This window comes from Pagrus major, chromosome 9 (assembly GCF_040436345.1).
Source record: "Pagrus major chromosome 9, Pma_NU_1.0".
NCBI lineage: Eukaryota > Metazoa > Chordata > Actinopteri > Spariformes > Sparidae > Pagrus > Pagrus major.
The window spans coordinates 30,012,766-30,039,924 of NC_133223.1; the positions used below are offsets into that span (position 1 = coordinate 30,012,766).

Below are 27,159 nucleotides of genomic sequence, written 5' to 3' on the forward strand. Positions count from 1 at the left end.
ATGAAACATTTTGATGTATGCCTTCCACTGTACCCTTAAACACACAGAGAAATGACCACATGATATGATATTGTGGCTCTCGCAGTTATTGTGGTAACTAATAGTTAACATTGTAGAGGGCAGGATTCACCACAGTCTCAACCATAATCTCATATCACTGCGCTGGGCTCAAAAAGAAATGGGATGTAGCTGACAAAAGCAATCTCACCACAGGGTCCATTTAGTGGCTGGTTTGGACCTTTCAATCATATCAAATGAGCTTCATCAGCAAATGGAGTCGCCCAGAAGACATGGGGTCGTGTGTAATGTTCAAAAATGTTGACATTTTACTTTTCTGCAAACCTCAGACAAGTTTCATATGAATCATATCAAAACATCTAAAATGCCTCATATCACGTTAACATTGCATGAAGGATGAGACGGCTGCAAAGCAAGAGACCACTGTTCAAGACAGAGTTTCAGTATTTGCAAGTGCGAAATCACTGGGTACTTTTGATCACTTTTAGAGATGGCATGTCAACATTTGAAAGCATGAAACCGCTTGATATTTTTAATAGATGTCAGATGGCTGCAGAGTGAGAGACCACTGTTCAAGATGGCATTTCAAAGTTTGTCGGCCTGAATCCACTAGATAGTTTTAACCATTGTTCGAGACGAAGTTTGAAATGTTTTCAGCGTGAAACCATCTAATATTTTTAATGAGATATCAGACGGCTACCAAGCGAGAGATCACTGTTCAAGACAGCGCGTCTGCATTGGTAAAAATGAAACCACTGGATAGTTCTAACAGCTGTTCGTGCCCGTTTCAGTATTTTTAAGTGTGAAACCACTGAATATTTCTTTGACGAGACTTGGGGACATTTCTAGCCGTGTTTGTGGTGCCAGAACCAATTCCAGAGCCAAAACATGATCCTTTACTAACCTTAACCAAGTGCTTTTTGTTAAGAAACCTAACCAGTTCATAAGCACAGAATTGTGAGAAGTCAAATTGAACCTAACATGTACATTTCCAACATTTATTCTGGCAGCTGGGTTCCCATTTGTGGACGAACATCATGTGATATGACTGGAAGCTCCAGAACAGCTATGAAATGGACTGCGTGGTGACAGTGTTGTGTTTTGGCTGTATCGACTCTGCATGAGGAGTGCCTCAGCGTGTTGTTGTGAGGAGGGAAACTGGACAAGCTGAGACGAGCCTGTGCTGACATTTAACACACCACGACAAGATGAGCTGCTAACTTCAGGAGGGAAAAAAAAGCCCCTCGAAGGGAGGAATATCACAGCGTTATGTTAACATGCAAGGATCTTACAACCACAATAACCCACCCTCACACCCACACACTTTACTGTATCTAATGACAGATGGATGAGCAGGTTTGGGTTTCACATTTAATCCCGCCAAAGTCTCTCCTCTGCCTCCTATATAATCTTCTTTCAACTCCTTACAAAATGGTTTTCCTCGTGCACGCATCAAGTCATATATGGGAAATGTTAGAAAAGAGATTATGTAAGAATTATTTGTGAGATTCTCTCTTTGCACCGTATTGTTTTGTCACTCAGGAGTTTTGACGTCAAATATGAGCTTGAAATCGACTGAAAGAATATTGATACGCTCTCAGATCTGCATAACTAGACTCCTGCAGGCATTAATCACTGCTGCACCGGCCTTTCCAGCACAAATATTACTATAATAAATATTAATAATATGTCCTGAAAGGCAAAAATCAACACTGCCATTAGCAGGTCATAAACAAGCTGGACCATTACATTTTGATTTGCAGCATTTACACAGCAGTTAAAATCTTCACGGTCTTCTTTCGACGTAGAAATCCACGTGGGTAACAGAGAACATGATCATTTATAGAAAAAGTCACGTCATCCAAAACATGGGAAGCTAAACGCATCATATATGTTGTTCCAGACAAACGTCTCCTCATCTTTTAGCATGCCGGTCCTCAAGTCGCAGCTGCTTGTAAAGATTTGGGAACCTGGCACCGATGTTTCCTGTCTTTCTGATCGAGACCAAGCCCCCTTCCCCATCAATCAGCCACGGAAAGCAAACAACAATATGAGGGCTTTCTGGCCAATCTAAGGAAACGGGTCTGCTTTCTATAAACATTCCTCTGAGAGACATGAAGGCTTGATAAGAAGAAGAAAAAAAAAAAGAAAATAACCTCTCCACCCCTCTTGGTCGACTGCTGGCAGACACACACACACACACCAACACACATACACGGCACATATTTCACATAGCGTTCACATGGATGCTCAATCATATGGAAACTGCAGTTTCAGCTGTTTTTAACTCAAGTGTTTCAGTAGATGTATCATACAAAGTCTTAATATTTTCCATTTTTCCAGTAAAAAATTTTATTTCATAATTCATAAAAACAATATGTTCAAACTCATCTATGGACAGGATTGAAGACAAAACATACCAATACAGATGGTATATGAGTTTTTTTGATAAACACATGGGACTGGACGGTATAAGGCGTTTTGGAACAAGAGCTTAGGAACGATTATTATATCAAAGTCATAAAGATGTTATCAAACGCACTGATGAAAGGAAGTCTAAACCTGTTAGTTTAGGAAACCTGCAGGGGGAAAAACAGGGTGGAAAAAAAGCCCCCGCCCACTCCATTCCTTCCCGGTGGCTGTTCCACTGTTTTCCAATAACTTCTAAGTTGAGGCGTTTAGAGAACAGCCAGGAGCTGCTTCTCTCAAAATCTGCCATAAATCTCAAAAGTAGCTGTGTGCAGTGATGTAATATATGTGACCACGGAGGTTCAAAGTGATGGCTGCTCGTCAAAGTCCATCAGATTTACATCGACGAATTAAAATCAACAACTGAAATCCAAAGAAAATGACTCAGGATAGAAACAGACTAGTGTGGTGTTGGAGGTGAAGTCCTGAAATATGACATCATGAACCCTCGTCTCTCTGCTGCCTCCTGAACAAACACACTGAACACAGTCAAAACTGGGAGCCGGGTCGTGGAGCAGGTCAGCTCAGGGGGGAAAACCACTAAACTCCAACATCCTCAGTTCTCTGTCTTTTTCCAATTTAGCTACAGCAAAATATTTCCATATAACAGAATTGCTATGACACACAGTCTTGACAAACGGTGACTTCCTCCATTCCTCAACATTTGATTTAATGTAAATTTCAAAGCAAACTAATGTCTCTTTTGCTTAATTGGACCAGCAAATATTGACATCTTTTCCTAATTTTTTGACTGGATGGCAACAGCGGGGCCAGAACTACAAACACATTTGTCCCTGGCTGACTGAGTGAGTGATGAAGTTACAGCATTGGTCGAGACAGTCAAGTGTTAGCATTCCCCCATTGGCTGTTGCCTTTGCAAAATTCATCAGAGCCAACAGTTATTACATCCCCAGGGGGCGTCACTTTACACCGAAGTGTTTCCTCTTTCGTCCTCGGTGAGTGTTTACAGGTGTTTCACCAAATTGCCTGCAACTCATTCCTAAGTTATTGCACGACAACAAGGAAGACAAAGGAATGTATTGCCGTATTTTTGCACATGAGCATTTTATAACCAGGGAATCAAATCGTAAACTCGACTACTGACCCAGTAACCACTTGACCACACTTTCACACGTTGACCAGACAAGGTCCAGCCATGAAATACGATGATATTTGAATTGAATAATCAGTGGTGATACCCAGCTCTAGAAGAGGGAGAGACTGACTCTTCCCCAAACTACTCAGATGGTAAAACAGACCAATCATCCTCCGAACCAGTTACAAGGCAAAATTACCCTTAGATGGTTTTATGACGGAAATTGAAAACAGACACGAACGTTTCTCTGTTAATTGTTGGAAAATTCAAACCATGAACCTTGTTTTTATCCTATACTTTTGGGTATCAAACTGATACAAGAGTGTCCATACTGTTCCATACAATACACATATATCTAAAACAAAGATTAATGTCTTTGTGACGTTAAGTTTCACCAGTTGGAGGGGCACTTATCTCCAAAAGACCCACAAATTTAACCAGAAAAAGGCTCTTCACCAACAGCCTGTGGATCTGAGGGCATCAGGGCAACAAAAGCTGAATAAATCTATAGATCTGTGAACTGAAAACTCTCCACACGGCTTAAAACATAACAAAACTTCAGCTGAGTTTCATTGGAGGAGCCACATTCAATAAGCATCATGTTGCTTTGAAGCACAACCAGGTCTGTGTTCCTGAGACGGAGCCATGCAAGGGTCAAGTAAGGCCGTCTTCAACGGTACGACGTCCTCTACTAAAGCTAGAACATGTGATACGCAGACAGCAGAGCCGTTTGTTTGGGCAGCCATCTTGGTGTTGTCTCTGCAAATGGAGAACGATGTCGTCTGGCGATCAAAAATGTAAAGCGGCCAAACTATAAAGCTGCGTCGAAGCCTGGGAGAGTTTTTTTTTCTCCTTCTTTCTAAATACGTTCCTCGACTATGAGAGCCATTATACCAGGCTTCAAGCTTGATTGCATGGAGTCATTTAAAAGATTAGCCGTCATTAAATGTTGCAGTATAATGTTCCTCTTTTGAGGGGCATTATAAAGACTTTCTCTATTTAAGGGGTATTAGACTGTGAGGGTCTGCAGAAAGCTCTCGTCTGAGTGTGCTGGCACCACCGAAGGACAAACAGAGATTGCGGTAAAGTGGTTTCATTCAGAGCTGAGCTTGAGCGATCACAACTTTCTACCCAAAAAAGTCTGAAATACAAAACCTGGTTCGGTGCTTAATTTTGGTCGGAGTGAGTTTGATTTGTAGCAAAAACCAAACAATTAAACCGAAAAACATTACATCAGTACTGAGTGAATGAAAGGGCGTGTTTTGGTCCAAGTTGGTGGGCTTTGTGGTGTCTCGACGGTGCTGAGAAGTTACAGCCTGAAAGCAGTAAATTCTAAAAAGGAGTCCAGTGTTCGTTTTAACTGCAACATCAGTCTCCGGATATGTTCCTTCATACACTCTTTAAACGCCTTCCTCTGGGCCTATGACAGCAGTTTCTCATGTGTGCCAGACGACCTGCTAAGTAACTACCATAAGTGAGGCATTATGAGACGCCCTTGAAAAATGCGAAGCTTTTACTGTGCCCTCATTGGATGCTATTAATTATACTAAAAGCCCGACTGTAAGGCATGATGCTTTGGCACAGCTATAGGTTATTTATGTTGCTAATGTATTGCAGGTTCACAGCATGTGCCAGCATTCAGTCCAGAGGACAAAAGGTATAAACAAACTGCTGTGCACACAATTCAGTCCTGCAGGGCGTTTTGTGAGGATACAAGAAAATCAAAGGATGCACACATTTTGATCATCTATCTATCTATCTACCTACCTATCTATCTATCTATCTATCTCTCCCTCTCTATCTCAGTCATCCATCCATCGCCTTCTCCTCCTACTGTCGTTATGCTACTTTTAAATAGAAATAAAACCCATTTATTACATTTTCGTGTATCGGCGCCAACGTCCACCAAATAAAACCACAACTACCGCCTTGTTGTACGCCTTGGCGCGCCAGTCAAGTTGCTTTTCTTGAGCTATGGCGTTGAATAATGGCCGGAGTGTCGAAGTGAAGTTGACCTTTGATCTTTTGGATATAAAATGTCATAACTTCATAATTTTGTCCCATCAGACATCTGTGTAAAACTTTGTCTTGATTAAAAGCGGGTTATGATCACAGGCTGACATGAGGTTGCCAGACAACTACATATGGTTATACAGACTGAAATCTGCTGGAAAGTGCAAGTATACGGAGCTCCAGCATCGCCAAACAGTTGTGCAGACATAAAAGAGAGTATTCTGTTGTTCAGTATATTACCATGAAAGTGTTAGCAGATGCTAGTTTGTCTAAACCAGGCTAGCCTTGACAAGGAGCTAGCATCACAACTGGCGTGTAATGTCACTTTACAGCTCGTCTATGGACGTCAGCTACGGTTGTTGGGGTCAATGTTTAAGCATGTCATATAAATACTTATCTCTACAATTAGAAACTGAAAGTGTCTGGTCCATACTGCAGCAGTAGCAGAGTCGCAGAAGAGAGTAGCAGAAGTTGGATTTCAGACGTATCTCAAAAGGGAATAATCACAGTCTGACATGAGGTTACTTGACAACTAGACATGTGGTTGTACGGACTGAAATATGCTGGAAGGGCGATTACACGGAGCCCCAGCATCATGTAATTGAGCCAAACCAAGCTAGTCTTGACGGCTACCTTGGGTAAATCAACTTAGCCCTGACAAGGAGCTAGCATAACTACTGCCGTGTACGAAACAATGAACCAACCGTCTACACATTTGTTTTGTTTAAATGAATGCAGGGAAGATCTAACAATACAGATCGAGCCCTTTCCACACATTAAGCATCACTGATGGATATCTTTAAAACTGGTGCTCACACTCCGTACATCCATATCTAAATGAAAGGGGAAAACAGGAAAAGAGACGATGGTCTCTGTGGCGTTGTGAAGTGAAACAAAGCTTCCAGTTTTATATCGAGTTTTTAAGACCAACATCCATCAAACACAAGCACTTTGCACAGTCGCAGTGTGTTTTGTATCAATGAGAAAAACAATAAAACACTCTCTTTTACATTACATAGGAAGGCAGGAGGTTAAACTGTGTCTGAAACACAGACACACACACCGAGAAGGGATTACATCAGCAGAGAAGCATGAGAATTCATGCTGGTGGTTTTATATGGTCATGGACCACTGCCTTATCCCTAATCCCAGGAACGCACACACACACACATACACACACGCACACACAGACACACACACACACACACACACACACACACACACACTTCCCAAACCTCTCTGTGTGCCTGTCCTGGCTGCATGTGTGGTTGTGTGTGACTGTGGTCAGGCATCTATCAAGCGTTGCCTAAAGGAGGGACGGAGGTTGACTGGAGCACTGTTTGCCGGGCAGATGGTAATGATGAAAAATGTCTCCTCTGAAATCCAGTCCGCCACGGGCACGCTGCCAGTGGATGTACGCCATTCCCACACAACCAGGACTCGTGGGTAATGCGGCTGTCCGGGCAGGACAGTGCTGTGTTACATTTATGTTGGACAAGGGCTGCTTCCAAGGAATGTGTGGGTCACACATCTTACCAGTCACGATGAGACTGATGTCAACTATTACACAATACAGCAGTGGTTTTCAAACTGGGGCGGGGGGACCAACAGGGGGGTTTTGGGTGGGTGGTAGGGGGTCTCCAGCAACTTTGATTACATTTTTTTGGATGTTTGAGCAACAAGGAAAGAAACAGCTGGCGATTTTGATTGGCTACATTTTTTTGGTTGACATGAAGACCTTCATAAACCTCTCAAACAAGGGGTCTAATGCTTAATGGATTTCTTTTCTGGAGGTCCTTGACTTGAAGAAGTTGAGGAATCACTGCATTATCACACAGCATTTAATGTGTTCAAATCAAAATGTCATATTTTAACAACGGATCAAAGGACAATGTGACGTGAAAAAGGTCACTCGTAGCGATGAATGAAATCGACTCTGCAGTTCACCTCAGCTGTATCGATGGTGTTTTAGCATCTTTAAGCTGATTGTTTTGATTTTAAGACCCACAACTTTACGGTCACGACTCATTCTCATTACTCTCATACACAGAATCTGCAGACAGCTGTTGAAAAAGTGAACGTACACAGTTATTCTTACCCAAACCACGATCTTTTCCTAAACCTTACCAAGTGCTTTTCCTGCCTAAACCAAACCAAACTGCGACCGTGTGACAAAGGTCTGGTACGGTTGTAGCTGGTCATGTTGTTTTGGGAAAGGTGCTATATGTCATTTTAGGAGTCGCTTGCAATCTATCCTCAACCTCGATGATTGATTGGAAACAAAAAATAACTGTTAACTGTTCTTCAATGTTGTGATTACAGCTTGTTGTGCTGCCCTCAAGTGGCCATGAACCACCAATCAATCCACTGATACAGGTTTGTCATTTCATTGACACACACTTTACACAAACACTTTGGCCCCTCGTCAAAGTGACAACCAAAAAAACATCCTTAATAAGTAACCCTAACCCTGCTCACACGGGGTATAATCCTGAATAACGTCTTTAATCAAATTACCACAAACCAGCTCCACAAGAGGAGAGCTGGTTGGCGTCTGAGCTCATCTAATGAAGTTCCCATGTACAGTATAGTCTATTCACACTGTGAGGTGACAGGGTTCATACCGTACATAACGAATGAGACCTAACAGCAGAATTGAACTACAGTACATTAATGCGTTCATTAGAGCCATATTTGAAGGAGTAAACAGGGCATAATGTGGTCCTGGCAGCTCCACATCCTGCTAAAAAAAATAAATCCAATAAGAATCCAGACACCCACACGGACAGGGTTAACAGGGATAATCACAGCTGTGAGCGTACAGTGCTGCTTTGCTAATCTGTTAAAGAATACTCTCTATGTTTTCACACTATGCACTTATTCTTTTTCTCCTCAATTTGCAGCAAATTGGAGGCAGTTGTAACTCAGTCTACGTGCCAAAAATTCCCAAAGTGCTGTTGGGTTTTCTCACGCCTGGGGCGATGATCTCTGTGCAACAACTTTTTGCAAGGTCCTATTGTGAAACACTGCGGCTGCAAGACACACCAACACTGACATCAGTGGGAGAAAGCTAACACACACACAGTCCTGGTTCACATGAGAAATACAAGACATTATCGAAGGATGGCGAAGCACTTTTTAACACAAATGTCCCTTCTTCAAAATGTGCTGAGAAGAGAAGACTGAAAACAAGAGGAGACATACGCCACCACTGTCATTCCAGCCGTGACCATGGGCCACCAGCCACAAAACATGGTAAGCCGAGGAGACCACACACAGACATTAGCACTCCAGAAACAAGCAGCGCTTCATGTACACAAACTCTGCACTAATCCAACAATCACAAATATCCAATCCATCGCTCTGACACGCTCCTTTCCACACATTCCTGTCATCCATGCGAGCCAAAGTGGACATACAGGAGTCAGAGTGCACCTATCCATAACAAAAATGCACACACAAACTGTACATCTACTGTATGAATGCAGATGCAAGAGCAGAACAGAATCGCTCACATACAGTTAAAACCTGCAAACATGAACCAACACTGGCACCACACCTACGCCAGGTTACATACAAGCCTGAGAAAACACACATCTGACAATATCTAAGCTTTTCTCTACCTCCCTCCAAATAAAAGCCGATCCATAATGCGGACGGTTTTGCTGTGCACAGCCAACACTTGGGACAAGCCAGCCTTCACACACACTCCTTACCTGAAACACTGCGGTGGCCATCCTGTCTCAGTGTGTGTGTGTGTCGTTCTCTCTCTTTCACTCTTTGGGTTTTTCTCTGTCCGCCTTGTGGTTTTTTGTTTTTTTTTTAGTGCTGCATCGTCCTTTCCCTTTTCCCCCCTCTCTGTGCAGCAGAGAGGCTTTTCCTCTGCGCTCCGTCCAGATGGCTAAAGCTAAAAAATCCACTCACTGTTACCTTGGTGCAGCGCGGAGCTGGAGGAGTGTACAAGTGTGTGTGTGTGTCACAGAGAGAGCGAGAGAGAGAGCGAGAGAGAGAGAGAGAGAGAGAGTTGGTGTGTGTGTTTCAGGCTCCGGGCTAATAGGTCTGGCTGGTCTCTCCCTCTCTCACTCCTCCTCCTCCAAGAAAATGAGCATAAAAATGTCTAAAGAGTCTTTATGTGTGGGGAAGAAGTGCAGCCAAAGGCAAATCTCAACATCCCCACAACTGGAAACGGCGCAGTGCAGCACTCAGCGCTGAATAAGCAAGGCAAAGTCTGGCTACAGAGCTATAGCTGTTTCCCTCTCTTTTCTCCTCCCCTCTTGTTTCAGACCGTTTTCACCCTCCCTCCCAAACGGGGGAGACACACGAGTAACGAGGAAAGGGGAAAAAATATTGAAGTGAATTTCCCAGGGAGATCAGGAGGGAGGAGGGGAGGGAGACAGGACGTGAGATTGGTGAAACAAAAAGCAAAAAGGCTCTTTTCTTTCTCTGTCTCACTGTCTTTCTCTTTCTCTTTCACACACACACACACCAACACACACTCCGTCCTCACGAGCTCATTCTTCATTCTCTCCTTGTTATCAGCTTCTCAAGTTACAGGTTAAATATGAGTCGCCCCCCCCTCTCTCTCTCTCGTCCACCCCTGACTTTCTCTCTCTCTCTCTCACACACACACACACACTTATACTCACACACTCCCTCTACAGCTGCAGAGAGACAGACGGCAACCATGAATGAATCCATTGACTTCACGGCAAACTCCAAAGTCAAACAGTGTCAACAGCAGCGTGGAGATACATACTTATCAGTCAGCAGCTCGGTCTGTCTTTCGACTCACAACGCCAATAAATCCACAGACTGTGTCCTGATAGGCTGATATGACGAGATGTGCATGTGAATTTAAGATTAGGGGCTGGAAACATGCACAGCACTGCAGAGTACAGTAACAGTAACAGTAAGGAAGTCCAAGAAACTGCTGATCACTGACTTCTGTCCTTGTTTGTTGACCTGCAAGAAAGTTTCCCTTTTAAATTTGTATAGAGTTGCGTTATCAACTATCTTTTAACTACTAACTACTACAACTATTCTGATTCCAGTGTCTTAAGTGTGAATGTTTTCTGGTTTCTTTCCTCCTCTATGACAGCAGAGGAAGATACCTGTTCACAGCAGTGCTTCTCCTCTTGGTGCAGCCAGTACAGAGCAAATCACAGCAGTTAAAAAGAAAATCAATATTCCAGCGCACACCAGGATACGATTTAAATTAAATTTATTAGTGGAGTGTATTACCCTCTCCTATATATTGTAGTACTTACTTTGTACTGTTATATATTAATGATATATAATCAGATCAGCCTGATTCTGTATTCTGCTCCTTCTTGGTTTTAGGTTTAGGCTTTGTTGAACACTAATCATAATTTTTTTATCCTTTTATGGAACAAAATAACTAATGAATCAATCGGAAAGTGACGGACAAATTATTTGGCAATGAAAATAATCTTTTGTCGCAGCTTTAAATTTGTATTGATCCTTCTTGCAAAAATAATTTGTCTGCTGACATGAATAAAGATAAAATGCCTCATTTTCTGACATTTAAAACAGCTGTTCTGTATAAATGACTACATTCATGAAATCTATTAAGCTACATCAAGCTTTTTATAGAAGTTGCAAACAAATTTGCTCCTGATTTGAGATCTTTACTAGCTTTGTACAGGGCCCTTTTCTGGTGATGGTACTGTCAAGTTCAAACTCCAGTCAGTCACTTGATGACTTGAACTTAATGACAGTAAAGCACATACCTCCACCAAAGCCCAACAGTCCCCTTGATTGAATATCAAGCCTAATCCAATACCAAACTCGACAGCCCTGTATCACTCTAAATGTTAAACCACCTATAACTGCTTAATCTTAAAGAAAGTGGAAGAAAAAAAAAACCTGGATCTGTCATTTTACGTGAATTTGGACCAAAAGTTTATGTGGTCCATTCTGGGCTGAGATCCATCATCCATCCAAGTTTTTGTGTATTCCTGCTGAGAAATAACTAACTGAAGGACTCAGAAATTGGCTCAAAAGGCACATGAGCTCACCCACATGTGGATGCCTTTTAAACTGGTAATTGTTTATTGGTCAACAAGCAAATCACCATCCATGAATCTGTGAACAAAACTCGAGAGTAATAAGTTTTTTGTGTACAAAGAAAAAGTCATCAAACATTCAAAAAAAACCTAAAGTTTGTCCTGTGATACTTCAAGCTTCCACTGCTGAAAGAGACGCTGAATCAAATCAGTAAAACTGCCAATAAAGATATTGATTAGCAGCTTACAAAGCCTGGCTTTAATCTCACCTGGAGGTAGTCTTAAAGTAAGCGTTCTGGCATTTTAAATTCGTCTCCACACCCTCACCAGCTATTATCCAGTAGCCAACAAAAGGGACATTACTGAAGAATGCTGGGTACAAATTTGTGGCACATTAAGTATGATGCCGCAACATGGAAAGAATGGCCGCCGTCTTTGATGTTTCTCGGAAGTAATTACATGGAAGGTCGCTCCGAAAGTAACACCTTTAGCTGTTCGCCAGATGTCGGCTCAGTAAGCGTTATTTAATTCGCTATTAATGACAAGGAGCCAGGAAGGAAGGGAGGGCTGCCAGAGAGGAGACATATGGTTTACAGTAACACAACAACACGCTTGTTTATGATGCACACCTTTAATGTAGGGACCAGGCTGATCTGAGGGGAGCTGGGAAACCCCCTTGTTTTGTTGCTGTCTGTGTTTGTCCATGTGGGTATGAGATAGTATACTCTGCAATGCAATTACACAAACCAAGAGTTACATGTTTGTATGTTCGGGACTGTAAAGCGTGGGAAAGTTATCAGCCTGTGTTTGAGGCCATGCCACGTTTTTGATTTTGTTCTAGTGAGGCCAAGGATTATTCGTATTAGTCTGAAAAAGACAGGATTAGAAGATTGTTGAGTCTCATTCCCAACTCGTCAAACGCTGGTGGCCAGCCCAAACTACCATCCAAAAGCATCAGTTATTTGACGAGTTGGAAATGAGACTCAACAATCAACTAATCCTTCAAATGTACAACATGTAATTTCCGCTGCTCCCTATCAAAACAAAACATAAAACTTCTGCAGACGGTTATGTTGGAAGCTGAGCCAGGCCTGAGGAATAAACAGACACATCAGTTTCTGTTCTGATCCGGAGCCATTTACTGCCGGGAGGAGAGCTCAGAGATCAACTTTTTAACTTTTGGGATTAAAAGGTGGATTCATCTTCACTCCTGTTTATCAACCTGACTGCAGCAGCTATCTTAGTATCATCACAGCGTGGGAAGTATATCTAAATAAACGATGTTGAACGTCCCTCCATGTTACAAGCACCCAGACTTGAAGGTCAAGAGTTAGAAATTTACAATAACAAAAGTCTGATCTTGACTTTGACTGGAACGCAGCATTAAACCTTTCTGGTCCATGTGGCCTTGTGCATTCTGGTTGTTGTGGGTTTTCTAACTTTTAGAGCAAAAGGGAGCACCACAAAACTTTTCTCTCTGTTTTTTCTGGTCAGGTAGCAACTATTTCAAAATGATTTGTGTCTTTCTATGGCATAGACAGCCCAGTTATATGAGAACACCATCTTTCCAGCTGTGAAATAACCCTTTATATCAATAACTCATTCTCTCTTTCACTCAGATATCAACATGAATCCTTCCTGTATGTGACCGGACAAACACACCTATCACTGGGTTGTCATGAAAAACACGGTGGCTCTTCCAGAAATGTTATGTGATAAGTAAAGCTGAACAGAGGAACAGATCAATGCAGATTTTACTGCATGAGAGGGGAAGAAAGAGACAAGCACAGAAGAAGAAAAAGCCGACAGAGGAGCTGTTAAACTAAAAGTTAAATGGAGAATAAGGCAGAAAGAAGGAGAGGGTCATAGAGAGAGGGAGCTGTCTGGGTGAGGTCCAGTTTCATGAGTCTGACTCAGGCTTTCCCATGACTGACTACATCGCTGTCCCCCAGCGCCCGGTGGAACGTTTCACCAACGCCCAAACAGCGGACAGACCAGATTTAACATGGATTTTTCTCCTGGATGGTCATGATTAGACAGCAGGGGCTGAGACACAGTGGAAGCAGGCATGAGATGGAAAAGCTGTCACTTAGATTCAAAAGTCTGCCAGGATATATACACGGGTGGGGAACATGAATGAAAGAGTCTCCGAGCTCCTTCAGCATGTAAAGAGGATGTGTCCTCCAGCAGCAGCAGCTGTTGTGGTGGTCAGAGAAGCTTAGTGATGCCGGAAAAAGGAGGCTGCATGCTCAGCACAGAAAAATGAAGCCTTTAAAAAAAAAGTTTTGTTGGGCAATGAAATTAAATCGCGTGTAATTTATGCATCTGTACGCTCGAGGAAGTCCTTCCCCTCACTTATTCCTTCCACCGCTGTCTCCTGCATGCACTTGGCCCGTTGTTGACATTCTTTCCAGCAGCTCTTGATTACTCCATCATGTTAAAGGTTGGGCGTTCCTGTTTGTTTTCTCTGCTGTATCTATGCACATGTCGCTACCATGCAGTTACTAAATACATGGCAATGAGCCACTGTTCCCTGTGTAATACATTCACTCATGGACTGGAACGAGGAGCGCTGATGGACGGTTGTTTTTGTTTTTCATGAAGCCCAACAGATCAGTATGTAAGACATCATTATCAACGTCATATTTGAGGACAACAGCATGTTTGAGGGTGCATGTGTCGACAAGTCTGCAGAGAATTATCAATCAACTCCATCGCTCCTCTTTACTCTACACAGCATTTTTAGCATTGATCTGCTCAGTGTTTTGTTCTACAGCCTCGCCAACACAATAAAAGTAGCCAGCACAAGATCCAAAAATCTACAATGGAAGGGAGAAGATCAAGCATCAAGTATTTGCATATTTACAAGCTATGGAGAGAAAGAGTGAGAGAGAAGCTCAAGTAAACTATTAGCATGTTTAGAAACTCCAATACAGAGAACAACCATAACCATATGAACTCACCACAACAAAACTCCCCCTCCTGCAGCAGCCGGGGTTATAATGTGAATATATTTCTCTTTTCCCTGATGGTCAGACTGATGGTCCCATATGGCCTTAAAGGGCCTCTGTGGAACTGTGTTGTTTATGTCAGCTGACTCCATTTCTAAACTAAGGTTAGCTACTGTTGCTACTCTCTGTAAGCATGAGCAGAGAGCGGCACTGAGACGAGGCACTCGTCAAAATCATCCAGAGGTTTGTACGGACGACTGAGAGACACGTAGAAGATCTCAGTTTTCATGTCGTGCTACAATCCGCTCACATGTGGCCAATAAAAATGTGATTAATACACAGAGCCCCTTTAAAATAATATCACAATATTGTTCTATCACGAAAAGTTGATATTTGGAAATCTCCTCAAAAGCGCCCTCGGACTGGGTGACAACATCAAGTATCAAGATATTTTTGACCTAATACCACAATATCAATAATAAACCAACATTGGTACTAGATTTAAACTAGGTAAACTAGTTGGTAAACTAGATTTTTGATAAATAATCTTCAGTAACGTGGATATAATGACTGCTCTGTTGAAGGCAGTTATCAGAACATTCTGCCTTAAAACCAGGAAAAGACAACAACATCGATACATCGCCCGGCCCTGATTTGTCACAAGTCGCTTTTCAGAAAGGCGTTAAGAGGGTCGAAAAGTCACTAAATCTAGTGAGAAAATGGCCAAGTTGGCAACACTGCCCATAACTTTACTGTTTTGGTTCAGTGGCACTGTTCTAATCAACCCCCAGGTGGCCAGAAACGACACCAAGACAAACTGTTTGCTAACGTGTGGTTTGCAGCTTGTCACGCTGCCACCAAAGGACCAAAAAAAATCAGTTAATGCAGCTCTTAAGTCGTCGAACTGTCCTCACAGGACTGCATTACCTTCAACATCTCATTTGGCTGCACATATTCATACTCTACTTAAACTAATTGAAAGTCTTTATGAAACCAAAATCAGAAACATGATTTCTAACTCGAATTAGTGGCCGTGTGATTCGTCACGTGCTCCTGTTGTTGTCGTGTTCCCGCAAAACGCTCGCTGTCATAGGGAGGAGGGCGGCGCAGCGAGCATGAGTTCTGTCCTGTGACCGCTAATTCAATTAGCTTCAGAGCTGTTGGCTGGCTCTCCATTTGATCAGACTTGAAAATACAGTGCACACAGATACCGTGGCACAGACCCAAGGGAGCATTTGGATTATCACCCCGCCTCATCCATTCCATGTTCGCCCTCACTGGTTCCTGCCCTCACTCTGTCACAGCGGTATGACTTCGACACGGCTTCTTGGATGTTTTCTTACAAGGAGTTCCCCCCCGCCTCCCTCCTTACTGCTCCCCTTCCTACTGTAACTCCCATTTCTCACTGCGTGCAGAGTCGTCGCCGCCGCACGGAGGAGGAAGGAAGTTGTTAATGTTACTGGGATTCAATACCATGCTGACATCTTTGAAGCGCCACTTGGGGTTATGTAATGCCTTCTGTACTCACTGTCAAAGAACAATGTGCTGCGGCTTTCTATTAATGGCCTGTTTATCTCACTCTATCAGGGAGTTAGCCCTGTGATTAGATTAAAGTCCCTAAAATTTAATTACGAAGAGACTGAGAAATAAACAGAAACTGAATTTAGTCTGAGAGGAGTTGCATGAGCACTGAAGAGAAAAAGTTAAAACAGGACTCTACTGTAAGCAAAAAACTGAAATCCCTTACGCCTGGTCTTTCACTAAAGTCTGTGTGATCTTGAGAAAAAGCTTGGCTGGATCTCTGCGGCGGTGACACAGCTTCCGAAGCTACCAATTAATGCCAGTGTGATAAATCAGCCCTCTGGGGACGAGTGGTATCTAAAAGGAAGTCATTGGAACAGAGGATGAGGTTAATCATGCCAAATGATCTTGACAGCTGCTGCTGAAGGAAACGAGACAAAATGGAGTTTGAGGACAAAAAGACTTCTTGGGTCAAATACTGTGAAATTAAACTGTAAATTAAGTCACAGGAACTACAAGTTAACCAAAGTTTAAAGCGCTGAAATTATTCTTTGAGTTATCCGTTAGTCCACGAGTCTACAGCCATGCTAACAGCTGTGTGAGGCTGCACTGTCACAGTGCTAATGGCAGCATGCTAACAGGCTCACACTGACAAGGCACGCATTCAAAATCACATGCTTTTTCCTCTTAGCACGTACTGCAGCTGCCCTACGGTATGCATACATTTGCCACATAATCCTTTGTCATAACATTGCGCTTTGCAATGCATCCAATAATTGTGTAGATATTTCACTCAGAACCACAAATGTCAACCTCATGGTGGTACAAGAAGAAAAGTCAGAGAAGCACCAATAAAATGATGACTTCATGGCAATCCATCTAATAGTTGTCGATATATTTCAGCCTTGTGGAACAACAGACTGTCATTCCCAGTGGACTAACTTTAGGTTTTGGACTGTTGATCATACAAAACCAGGAATTTTAAGACATCCTCTTGGGCCCTTAGAGATTAAAATGGGCATTTCCTATTTTCTGACATTATGGTTTGTGTTCTAGACAACAGTTGGTGTTATAGAGTGACCAAATTGACCAAATAATTCAAAAATAATCACCAAATTAATCAAAAATAAAAGAAAGAGAGCAGAGAAGCACTTTTGGTGCTGATGGGAACCTAAACTGAAGGTACAGTACGCTTTCTGTCATTTGGACTTTAACCTGAGTCTCACAGTTGAAGCGTGGTCTCTTTAAAGTCTGACTGTACCGGGCTCCTGTTGACCAGACAGCTACTACAACCTTCCACACTTATAAATCAAAGCTGTGGCTCCACAGGTGAAGAGAAGGCCAGCTGCAGACCTGATGTTCCCTCTCAAAACAATCCTCGCATGTGTGGAATCAGGTGTTTGGATGTGTCAAAGACTTGGAGGCAATAAATAATAAGAGATGGATGGTCCTTCTTATTCTCAGCCACGCCGAGGACTTTTAATCTCCAGATGATCGCTGAGAAATGTTAAAAATGTCGGGGAGCGGTTGCCACCGACAGGCACACCGCGCCAGAATGCCTGCATGTTTATCCAGAAACTTCAAGGTAAGAAGACGGGTTATGTAATCGATCACAAATGTTCAGGAGGATCCACAACTAGACAACAAAGTTATTCATTATCCTTTTAAATACTCATTCTTCATTAAAGTCTATTCTCAGAGCCAATGTCAGTCAGATGTTACAACATACAAAGGAGCAATTTGCAGCTTTTCACTTGGCAAACATGAAGAGCAAAACGAGGATGTATCCATCATCAAGCTGCAAGCAACAGATCTCCGTCTGAAGCATGTTGTTCTCAATGACAGGAACTAAAGGGGTCACAAACAACCGATCTGAAATAACAGAAACACACAGTGGAGAGCAGCCACCACAAAGAAACACGTGATTATTTCTCCGGGACTTTGACAAACATGCATTCTGAGAAATTCAGGAGCTGGAAAAATGAAAACAAATGCTTCATCATTTCAGAGCGGAGCGTGAAGCTCCAGCGAGTGAGAGCGCTGCTTTCTCAGACCTCCTTCCTCATTAACGGTCGAACACGGTAGTTTCCTTCTCAAAACACACTCGACAGGCAACGACGGACCAGTGAAATCCAATAGGTTGGACTCAGCACCTCAGCTTATTCCTGACTTTAAGTGCTACCAACCCATTAGAGCCTGAGAGGAGCATCAGTGGGGCTGATGTTTGAGCTGGTTTGACCTTATCAGACATAATAAATACAGTAAAGGTGTCGGCTAATAGGTAACAACAAACTGCAGTACGTACATCCAGAAGGGTGCCAATAAATTAAAGATAGGTTAGTCATTGGTGACTGTAAATATTCAAAATTAATGAATGTTCAGGCTTTCCCACACTTCATGCTGCTTCACTGAATGTTTACTGTTTAGTTTAGTTAAAAACTGTAGTTTAGGCAGACCTTCTAGCCCTTGAGGCTAACGCCTGCTAGCATGCTTCTGTTGACAGAAACTTAAAATCTCATCCCCAGTTCTCGCTGAAGAATAGAAAACCTGAGTTGACCGCGTCTCCACACTCATCCAGACTGGTTCCACCTCATGATTTTGTTTTTTTCTACAGCAACTTGTTGCACCACTCTAATCTCCTTTTTGTTTACGTCTGCTTCCCCATGAGATCACATGCACAGCCACAAAGCCAGAGCACTGAAGCCACGCCCCCACTGCTTTGTTGTTGTTAGGTTTTTAAAATTTTTTCAAATATCAGTACTGGCATTTCAAAACAGTATCAGTCAGGCTCTAGCATCCACATGTCCTGAACTGGGACAAGTCCACAGCAACACCAGTGAATTTCCAAAATCCGATCAGATCAGCAAACTCAATCAGAAGTATCACAGGAGCTGTTTGTGTTCAATTACACTTTTTAAATCAATAAAACAACAAAGTATGGGTGGACAGACGTGTAAACCCATCGTGACGTCACCCACTGGTTTGTAAGCCTCGAGTTTGGCATTATCGTTCCCATCTTGGTTCTTTGGAGCGAGAAGTGACCGTATTTGGACGAGAGTGTGGATCTGTGGAGGATCTGATTGAGAAATCAAGGTCACACCTTGGTAGCGACTTCATGCTGTGTTGAAGGAGTCTTGTAACAAGCGGTTGAGACCATAATCTCATAATGAAACTGTTTACTGAGGTGAGAAATCAGGTGAGAAGTAGGGTCATTTTCTCATAAGCTTACATACAATCTGAGGGAGTCGCCCCCCTGCTGGCCAAACAAACGTCCACATTGGCTTCACTTTTTAGACCCAGAAGCTCCGTCCATATTTCATACAGTTAAAGGGCAGACCCTCCTAAAAGCATGATTCAAAGAAACGGTTGAAGAGTTAGTGTTGCTGCCATAAACAACTGAGACCACAGACCACAACTGAGAAGCGTATTATTTTTACTGTATGTTTATACTGTATGTCAGACTTAAAGGGAAATTTGCTGAATTTCATTTCCAGCACAGAGGAGAAGTGTTTCAACTGCACAAAACAGGAAGAGCGTGCCGAAGACCTGAGCTATTGAACGGTGGGTGGGAGCTTCGGCTATATTATGTCTGCGATTGAAATTAGCGTGAACAGACCGTGAGCTTTTAAGCAGTCTAAGGTTTAACCTTTCCTTTAAGCTCTTACAGCTTAAAGGAAAGGTTACAGCAGTACAGTGGGAAACTCCCACTTTATACAGTGGTTAAGTTTGAGCAAAAGAAGAAGACGTGAGGGATTCAGGTCGGGTATTCAGTGCAAATGTGCAAGGATTTGGAAAAAATCGACCCTGAAATCGCTCCTGTCTCACTTTCTGTGGCTCCTTCCTGTCGTCACCCAGGAGTGAAATCTTACTGACAAGATTTAAAGCATTTTTCACAGCCAGGTGTGAGCAAACATGAGGGTGAGGGGTTCGGTCTGACCATTTGTTTGCAGTCGCCAGGTTAAATATGGTCCACGTATTAGTCTTATCAGGAGACAGAGATTTACAACTGTAGTGTGTGCTTGTAATAACTGTCCCAGCTAAGAGTTTAGATTCCTCACATGTAAGATCACAGATGACTGACAGGACAGAGAAAAGAGCTTTATTTGTTTGTCTTTTTGTAAAATAAAGAAGTCATAAAAAATGTACCCGACACTCTCGCGGGCCTGGCTGAGCGCAGATAGCGATCGGGCTTGACCCTGTCGTGGTCACTCCCTTGTTTTTCATCTCAGGCTTGTCAGCAAATTGCTTCCTGCCAAAGCTACGACATTTTTAGTTGAAATGTTTAGAAAAGGAAATGCTGCTGTGATTTTTGGAGATGGAAAGTTTTCAGTTTTGTATATATAGACGTTGGGAGTGTGTTCTGGGCTCCTTTAACGTCTCCACCCGCGAATCTGACCTCTGACTTCCTGAAATTCAAATGTTATCAACAAGAACGGTCGCAGTCATACATCACACTTTGTTCTTCAGTGCAGCAGTGTTAAAAAAAATCGAGTGGGCTGTTGTGAACAAAGGACAAAAGACATTTGGCACATTATGTTATGACTGCATCTTTATTCTCAGTAAGCCTTTTTGGACACAGGAGTCATATGGAGGTCTTCCTGCAATAAATCAGTTACCCGCAACTTCTACACGTGGTGACACACATTCACACAGACGGGTACCAACCTGTGGCAAAATCTCAGACTGGAATATCTTTCGTAACTGTGCTTTACAGATAACAGCAGATTCACAGGGTGAACAGATCTCTGATTTCATACTTCATGTCAACTTTGTGGAGCTCGCTCATTCAGAAACCTAACAAACAGCTGTAGTACTTTTGACTTCTCCTCTCTACATCTGAACACAAATATCTGAACTTTCTCCTCCTCACATTTTCAAAACAGGCTCGTTACTTTAGTTTGAACGCATTTGAGAGGAATTATGGATTATTTTTATTTTGTGTCATTGCACACCGCCTTCTCAACATCACAAGATTTATTTCAACCCCAGACGTAGCGAGACAAAACGACATAACAAGACAGACAGTGTTAGTGTCTCTGCAGAGACCCTGCAGCCCTCTGCCTGGATTTTCTTTTTTCTCACTTTGTTGCTGCTCGGGACGCTTTACCAACCCAAAATGTGGCTATTTGACGTCCTGGGAATGAGACTCAACAATCAACTATCTTTGTGGTGCATTCAGGAACAGCTGGGACAAATCCTACTGATTCTACCTTTAACTTTAATAGTCTTTGAATTTTATTAATATGACGTGAGCTTCAGTTAGCTTTGACCACAAATGTCCTTCAGAGGGAGACTTTTTACTCTGATACTCTGAGTACATTTCAGAGCCTGTACTCTTTGATTTAAATTGTTGAATCAGTACTTGAAACAGTACAGTTTTTTTTTACACAAGTATCTGAACTTCTACTGGAGGAAAGACTTTGTGGACTTTTGCTACCTCTGTTTGGTTCTGATAGCATCTTCTGTTCATTAGTGACAGGGACAATGTTTCGAGAAAGATATCAGTTTTTAACTGTGGACATACTGTATCTTTATTTTTCTCTGCTTTGTACACTATAAACAAAATATCACTCATTCTCTGTTTTTTGTAGGCAAAAGTCTAAGTCTAAATATCTTATTTTGGCAAGCCGGTTCAATAAACCTTCCAAGTTTACAGGCGAAAGTTGAAATATTGTGATGCAAAGACAAATGAGGATGCTGGGCTGGTCTTATCACTTCAGACATTTCATTTGATAACTTTCCGCCAGAGGCCGGTCCTGCATAGCTGGCCAAAGCCCCCACCTCATACTTAACACGGCCTGCCTGCCCTGCACCCCTGGCATTTCCTGAGAGTAAAAGAGGGATTGGGCAAAGCTGGCAAGCAGCACCCATTTCAATAATGGATTCCAGATGAAGGGGTGTGTGTATATACATAGGTGTGCATGCGTACTACATGTATGTGTGTGTTTACGTGCTTCAGTGTGCAAATCCTCCAGTAAAAATGTACCTTTACACACAAAACACACAAGCTTCTCCTCTAACAACCCTGCAGGAACTTCATCTGTTTTCCCTCCCATTTTTTTCTTCTACGTGCTCTTTTGACTTTCCAAAACAAGATGAATCAAGCGATGGCTCCATCCAGAGGTCTTTTATTTTTAGACACGGGGCGAGATCTGCAAGACGCGAGAGTTTATCCAACATAAACACATTCTGGTACATAGAGCACTTGTTTAGACATTCTTAAGATTTCTTTTTTTTTTTTTTTTGCAGAACATAAACGACCCAAACTCCACCCACTCCAACATCTGCATGTATATACAGTCACACACACACACACATACAGAGGAGGAGCTGACTCCACCTACAGCATTATATTTCCTCCTGATAAGCTTAGTTTAGATTGTTTAGGAGCCTTTCTCGTGTTTGTTCTGATGTGGAAAGCAACATCTGACGCACAGAACCATCAGAAAACCTGCAACTACAAGAGATGATTTAACTCTTACCTTGACTTCACATTTCTTGTGGCAGGCTATCCGGCACACTGGAGAAAACAGAAGAAAAAAAAAGAGAAAACTAAATTAACTTCACACTTCGTAAAAATCTCCCAAAACATCGTGGAGAAATCCAAACACTGTGGTCCGGCATGAATCACGACATTTTGTCAAGGAGGTATGAAAAAAAGCAAAAGAGGTTCATTCAGATTCCACACAGTGTTTGTTCTGTGGTCAAAGTCAAATATCAGCTGCTGTTAGCGGCCTAATGCTGCCCAGTGTTAGCTTTGTGCTCACTATCAAAGACTTAATTCACTGTTCTGAAAGACTCTGATACACTTTGAAAGATCCAACGTCTTTAAGCTTTACGTTAAACACATCACATATCAAATAAAATCAGTAATAACGTGTTGGTCTTTCTATATAAACTGCTTCACCTCTCTTTGTTCACCACACCAGAGCCTCACGCAGCTGCACAGATGTTCAAGAGAGATGCTTATCAACACGATATCGACAAAACTCAACTGCACATAATAAAGCCATTACGTCTCTCTCACAGAGCATCGTTTTCCAGACTAAACAACTTTCAGTCCAATGAACAATTCAAGATATTTTGTCTTTCTCCATGCCATATGTGGAACATCTTAGTTGAGCTTTTTAGCACGCTAACATTCGCTAATTAGCAAATTAAAATATCATGCTGAGGCTGGTGGGAATGTCTTCAAGTAAAGATGTTGACCTTAGGATGTTGCTAAATGGCAAAACAGTCGATCAAGGTTATTATGTGAGGCAAAAACTGATAAAAACCAAGTTTCATGGTAATAGCCTCGTTGTTTTGAAGTTTAACTCAAGACCAAAGAAAATTTAGGGGATCAGCAAAGTCGTTAGGACACATTCTCTATGTCTAAACCAAATATTGTGCCATTATTCTATAGTATGTATGGAGATAGAGGGAAAATACAAAACTCATTGCGAGTCATCTGGGGACCTCAGATATCTGTACCAAATCATGACAACCTATAACATATACTGAGATATTTCAGTCTGTACTAAAGCAGACTGAAAACACATCAGCCTAATGGAGTCAGGAGCACTTTACAGGACCTAAACCTTCAATAACGTGTTTTTTTTGGACACTTGTAGGTGAAAAAACGAGCTGTAATACATCACTGATGCTGCGTTTTATCACCTGTTAAGTCATTTTGACAAACACTAAGTTTTAAAAGCACAACATTAGCATTCATTTTGAAGTCTTGTTGAGAATGTAGGTACAGTTTGCTCACCTGTGAGCTCTGTTTTGGACTTCTGAGACAAATATCTGGCTCTTTAGCTGATAAATGCTCGGCTACGTTCACCAGCTAGTTGCTGACTGTCTGTCTGCTCAAACCAGCTGTTTGCTTTGGCTGGAAACGACACTGACGAGAGCGGCGAGACCGAACCAGAACCTCCAAAACAATGAGCTGAAGGACTACGACTGGCCCGTGTCACATACTAGTACTTTTGTGATCCATTACTGATATGAAAATATTGTTTATAGCCACTTTAAATATGTCATTTTTTAAAAAGTCTCTGTAAGTACAGAAGAGGTCACGCCATCTGGGAGTCAGAGTTGAAAGGAATTCATAAAACGCAGCCAAACAAGATAAAATGAATCGTTCTGACTGAATTTAATCACATTTTTTTGCAGCCTTCCTTCAGCCACGAGCCCCCTCTCTCTCTGGACTCCCCCCGGGTCTACAAATAAGGGTCAACAGGGGAGAGCACCTGGACCCGCGGCTCATAAATTGTCAGATCCCCTCGAAGGACGGAGAACACAAACAGAGCTCGGTGTGCGGAGGCGTAAGCTTTCCAAATAAAGGAGAAGACTGTATGCTTTTACTGGAACGCGCTACACCTTATGTAATGAGTTATTCTTCCTGTCTCGAGCCACATTTTTCAAAGCGAGTGTAATATCTATTGTGATTAGTTTTAAGTCATTGATATGAAGTTGGGAGGCGGCCAGTCCTCACATTGTGTGAGAGTGGAGATCATGTCTGCGTTATACTGTGTATGTTTTCTTAACCCTATACTTCCTGTAATCTTTCTTACCTCAGATATACAGTCTGCTTCTTAAACACTTTGTTCTCGCTGATGTATGACCTTTAATCGCACAGTATATTTCCCCAAACAAAGACCTGAAACTCTTTGTTCTTAAAACCACATGCTGCCGTGTGTAGTTTATATAAATCTACGCCTCAAGCCAGTGAACATGCAGACAGATCAGAGATTCATCCCCTGGGAAATAATGCAATCCCATTCGGCGTAACATAATAAACATTTGCATTTTCCGTGAAGGCATCAAAACTCCTTGTTAGGTTTAGGCAAAGATCATGGTTTGGGTTAAAATAAGTATGTTAACCTGCGTAAATAACACAAGTTATGGACGTAACTTAAGTATTTAGGTTAAAATAAGTCATCGTCGACTTTTGATTTCACGAGGGACACAAAAAGTTGTCTCCCAAACCTCCTCCTTACACTACATCGCCTGACTTCCTCCTTTGCTGCTGTCATAAGTACCAAGGCCACTAGAGGTCGCCTCCTCACAGCAAACAAATGTGGGTCATAAGCAGCTTGTACAGTCCGTTTACTGGCTGCTTGGGGAGAATAAACACAAAGCACACCTTTATAATTCACTTCTGTTGGCACTGTACGTTTCTGCAAGCCACACATAACATACATTTGTACGTGTCTTACGTATCAGTTTTATTGTCTGATTGCTAGCCGTGTTTGTGATGACAAAAACACGTCAGCCAAAACGTGATGAAATCCTATCCCTAACAAAGTGCTTTTTGTGCCTAATCCTAACTAGGCTATGAACGAAACATTAAAAATTGAAAACTGAGCATAAATCACGGTGAAGTTTTAACATATTCATGATTTGCAGAAAAAAAAGAAGATGTTGGCACATATTTGGAGACTTTGACTGACTGCTTGGTGCAAACTGTTTAAATAAAAGGTGTGCAGGAGAAAACAGGCTCGCTTTGAGGTGCACAGGCTCCCAACTGCATTAACACAAATATTTACAACCAATTCTAAGAGTTTAATAAATGAACCTTATCATTTATTGAAGGCGGGAGTTGAGATTAGATCTGTCCAAGGCTCCCAGACATCAGACTGACCGCTCTGATGAGTTTATTAGGTTTGTTAAATCATTATCAACACTTGTCTCCAGACTACAGCCTGTCAGGGACTTCTTTTTTTAAAATGCGGTGTTTATGATATTGCTCTTTTAATATTGCCAATATTTTCAATAAACTTCACTGCACCTCTATAGCGTCATAAGCTCATATACAACAAAACGATGTTCGTAGTTAGCCTAAATGTAAATAAGAGGAACATTTATAATTCTCGTTCAGTCAGCCAGTATATGAGGAGTGTACAGTATACATACTGAAAGTAGGGAAAGTGAGAAGCTTCCCTTCCAGAGCCAAATGTATAATTACATCATGGTGTAGTTAGTTTCTATTTAGGCACACGCGGGGACTATATTTGCACTTGGGGGGGTAACATTTGAGAGTCGGTTTGACTTCTTAATTAGAGACCTTCGAATGTGGGTGGCACCGTGAAATCCTACCGGGATACACATTTCCAAGACTTTCAAACCTATACTCGAGTTCCCAGGGTCAAACCTAAAGGAGCTCTTCTATATACAACATGACCCACATAGTGTATCACAGGGTGCAGAGTCCAGAGGCCGACAGAGAGAAGGAGACACATTACATTACACTCAGTTCTGAACAGCAGAGGTTACAGACTAATGAGGTTAGTGTTTGTCATCTCTGATCAACTCTTAATTATCCAAAGGCACCAAAGCCTTTTCTCAAAGCACAGGGGAGCATATGACCTTTCCATTAAGGCTGTAACTGTTCCTTTCCATCTTAGTTTCCCATGTTTGGCCCATTGTTTTTGGACCACTGAATAGCTGCTCAATCATTTAGCCTTTAAAATTAGAGATGCACCAATTGCAAGTTTCTTGGCCGATTCCAGATTGGAACGGGTATCTGGGACTCCGGTAAAAACAGAAAGAGTTTGTCTCTAACAGTTAAAAGTGGGCCGACCTGGTTCAGACATTGGAGATTTTCCCGAACCCTAACCCTCGCCTTACAACACATCCTGTCGTCAACTCGAGTAACGTCCCTGTCTCTGCTCCGCTTCATGTTGGTGTCGACTCCCGCAGTGAAACACACCGGCAGCAGAGGAGACGAGCAAGGTATCAGAAAGCTGTAAATGATGGCAAAATACAGTAAAGACTCTCACACTGAGCTGAAAATGAAAGGAGTGCACATAAACTAGGTAGATAACATAAAATATTTGGTTTCTCTCCTTCAGGTCAGGTTGGGTAAGTGTGACTGGCACAGAATAGGATGTATCCGACACTGACCAGCTGGTCATGTCTAAAACCGGCCAATTCTGGCATCTTAAACACCCAAATGATTATTTAATTTAAAAAATGTTATACAATTGTTTTTCAGAGAATTGTAACTGTGCAGCGTTCTGATATTTTCCACTACAGCTGCAATGACCAACTGCTTTGATGAGCGAGTAAGCGTTTACGT

At 42.1% G+C, this 27,159-nt stretch overlaps 1 protein-coding gene across 1 annotated transcript in view; it reads right to left on the reverse strand.

The window, feature by feature from the left end:
- Positions 1 to 27,159, reverse strand: part of tns1b (tensin 1b) — a 158,429-nt gene that overhangs the window by 84,188 nt on the left and 47,082 nt on the right. Inside the window, 1 exon segment of the mRNA XM_073473289.1 lies at positions 22,577 to 22,614. Within this exon segment, the coding sequence (XP_073329390.1) occupies positions 22,577 to 22,614 (38 nt within the window).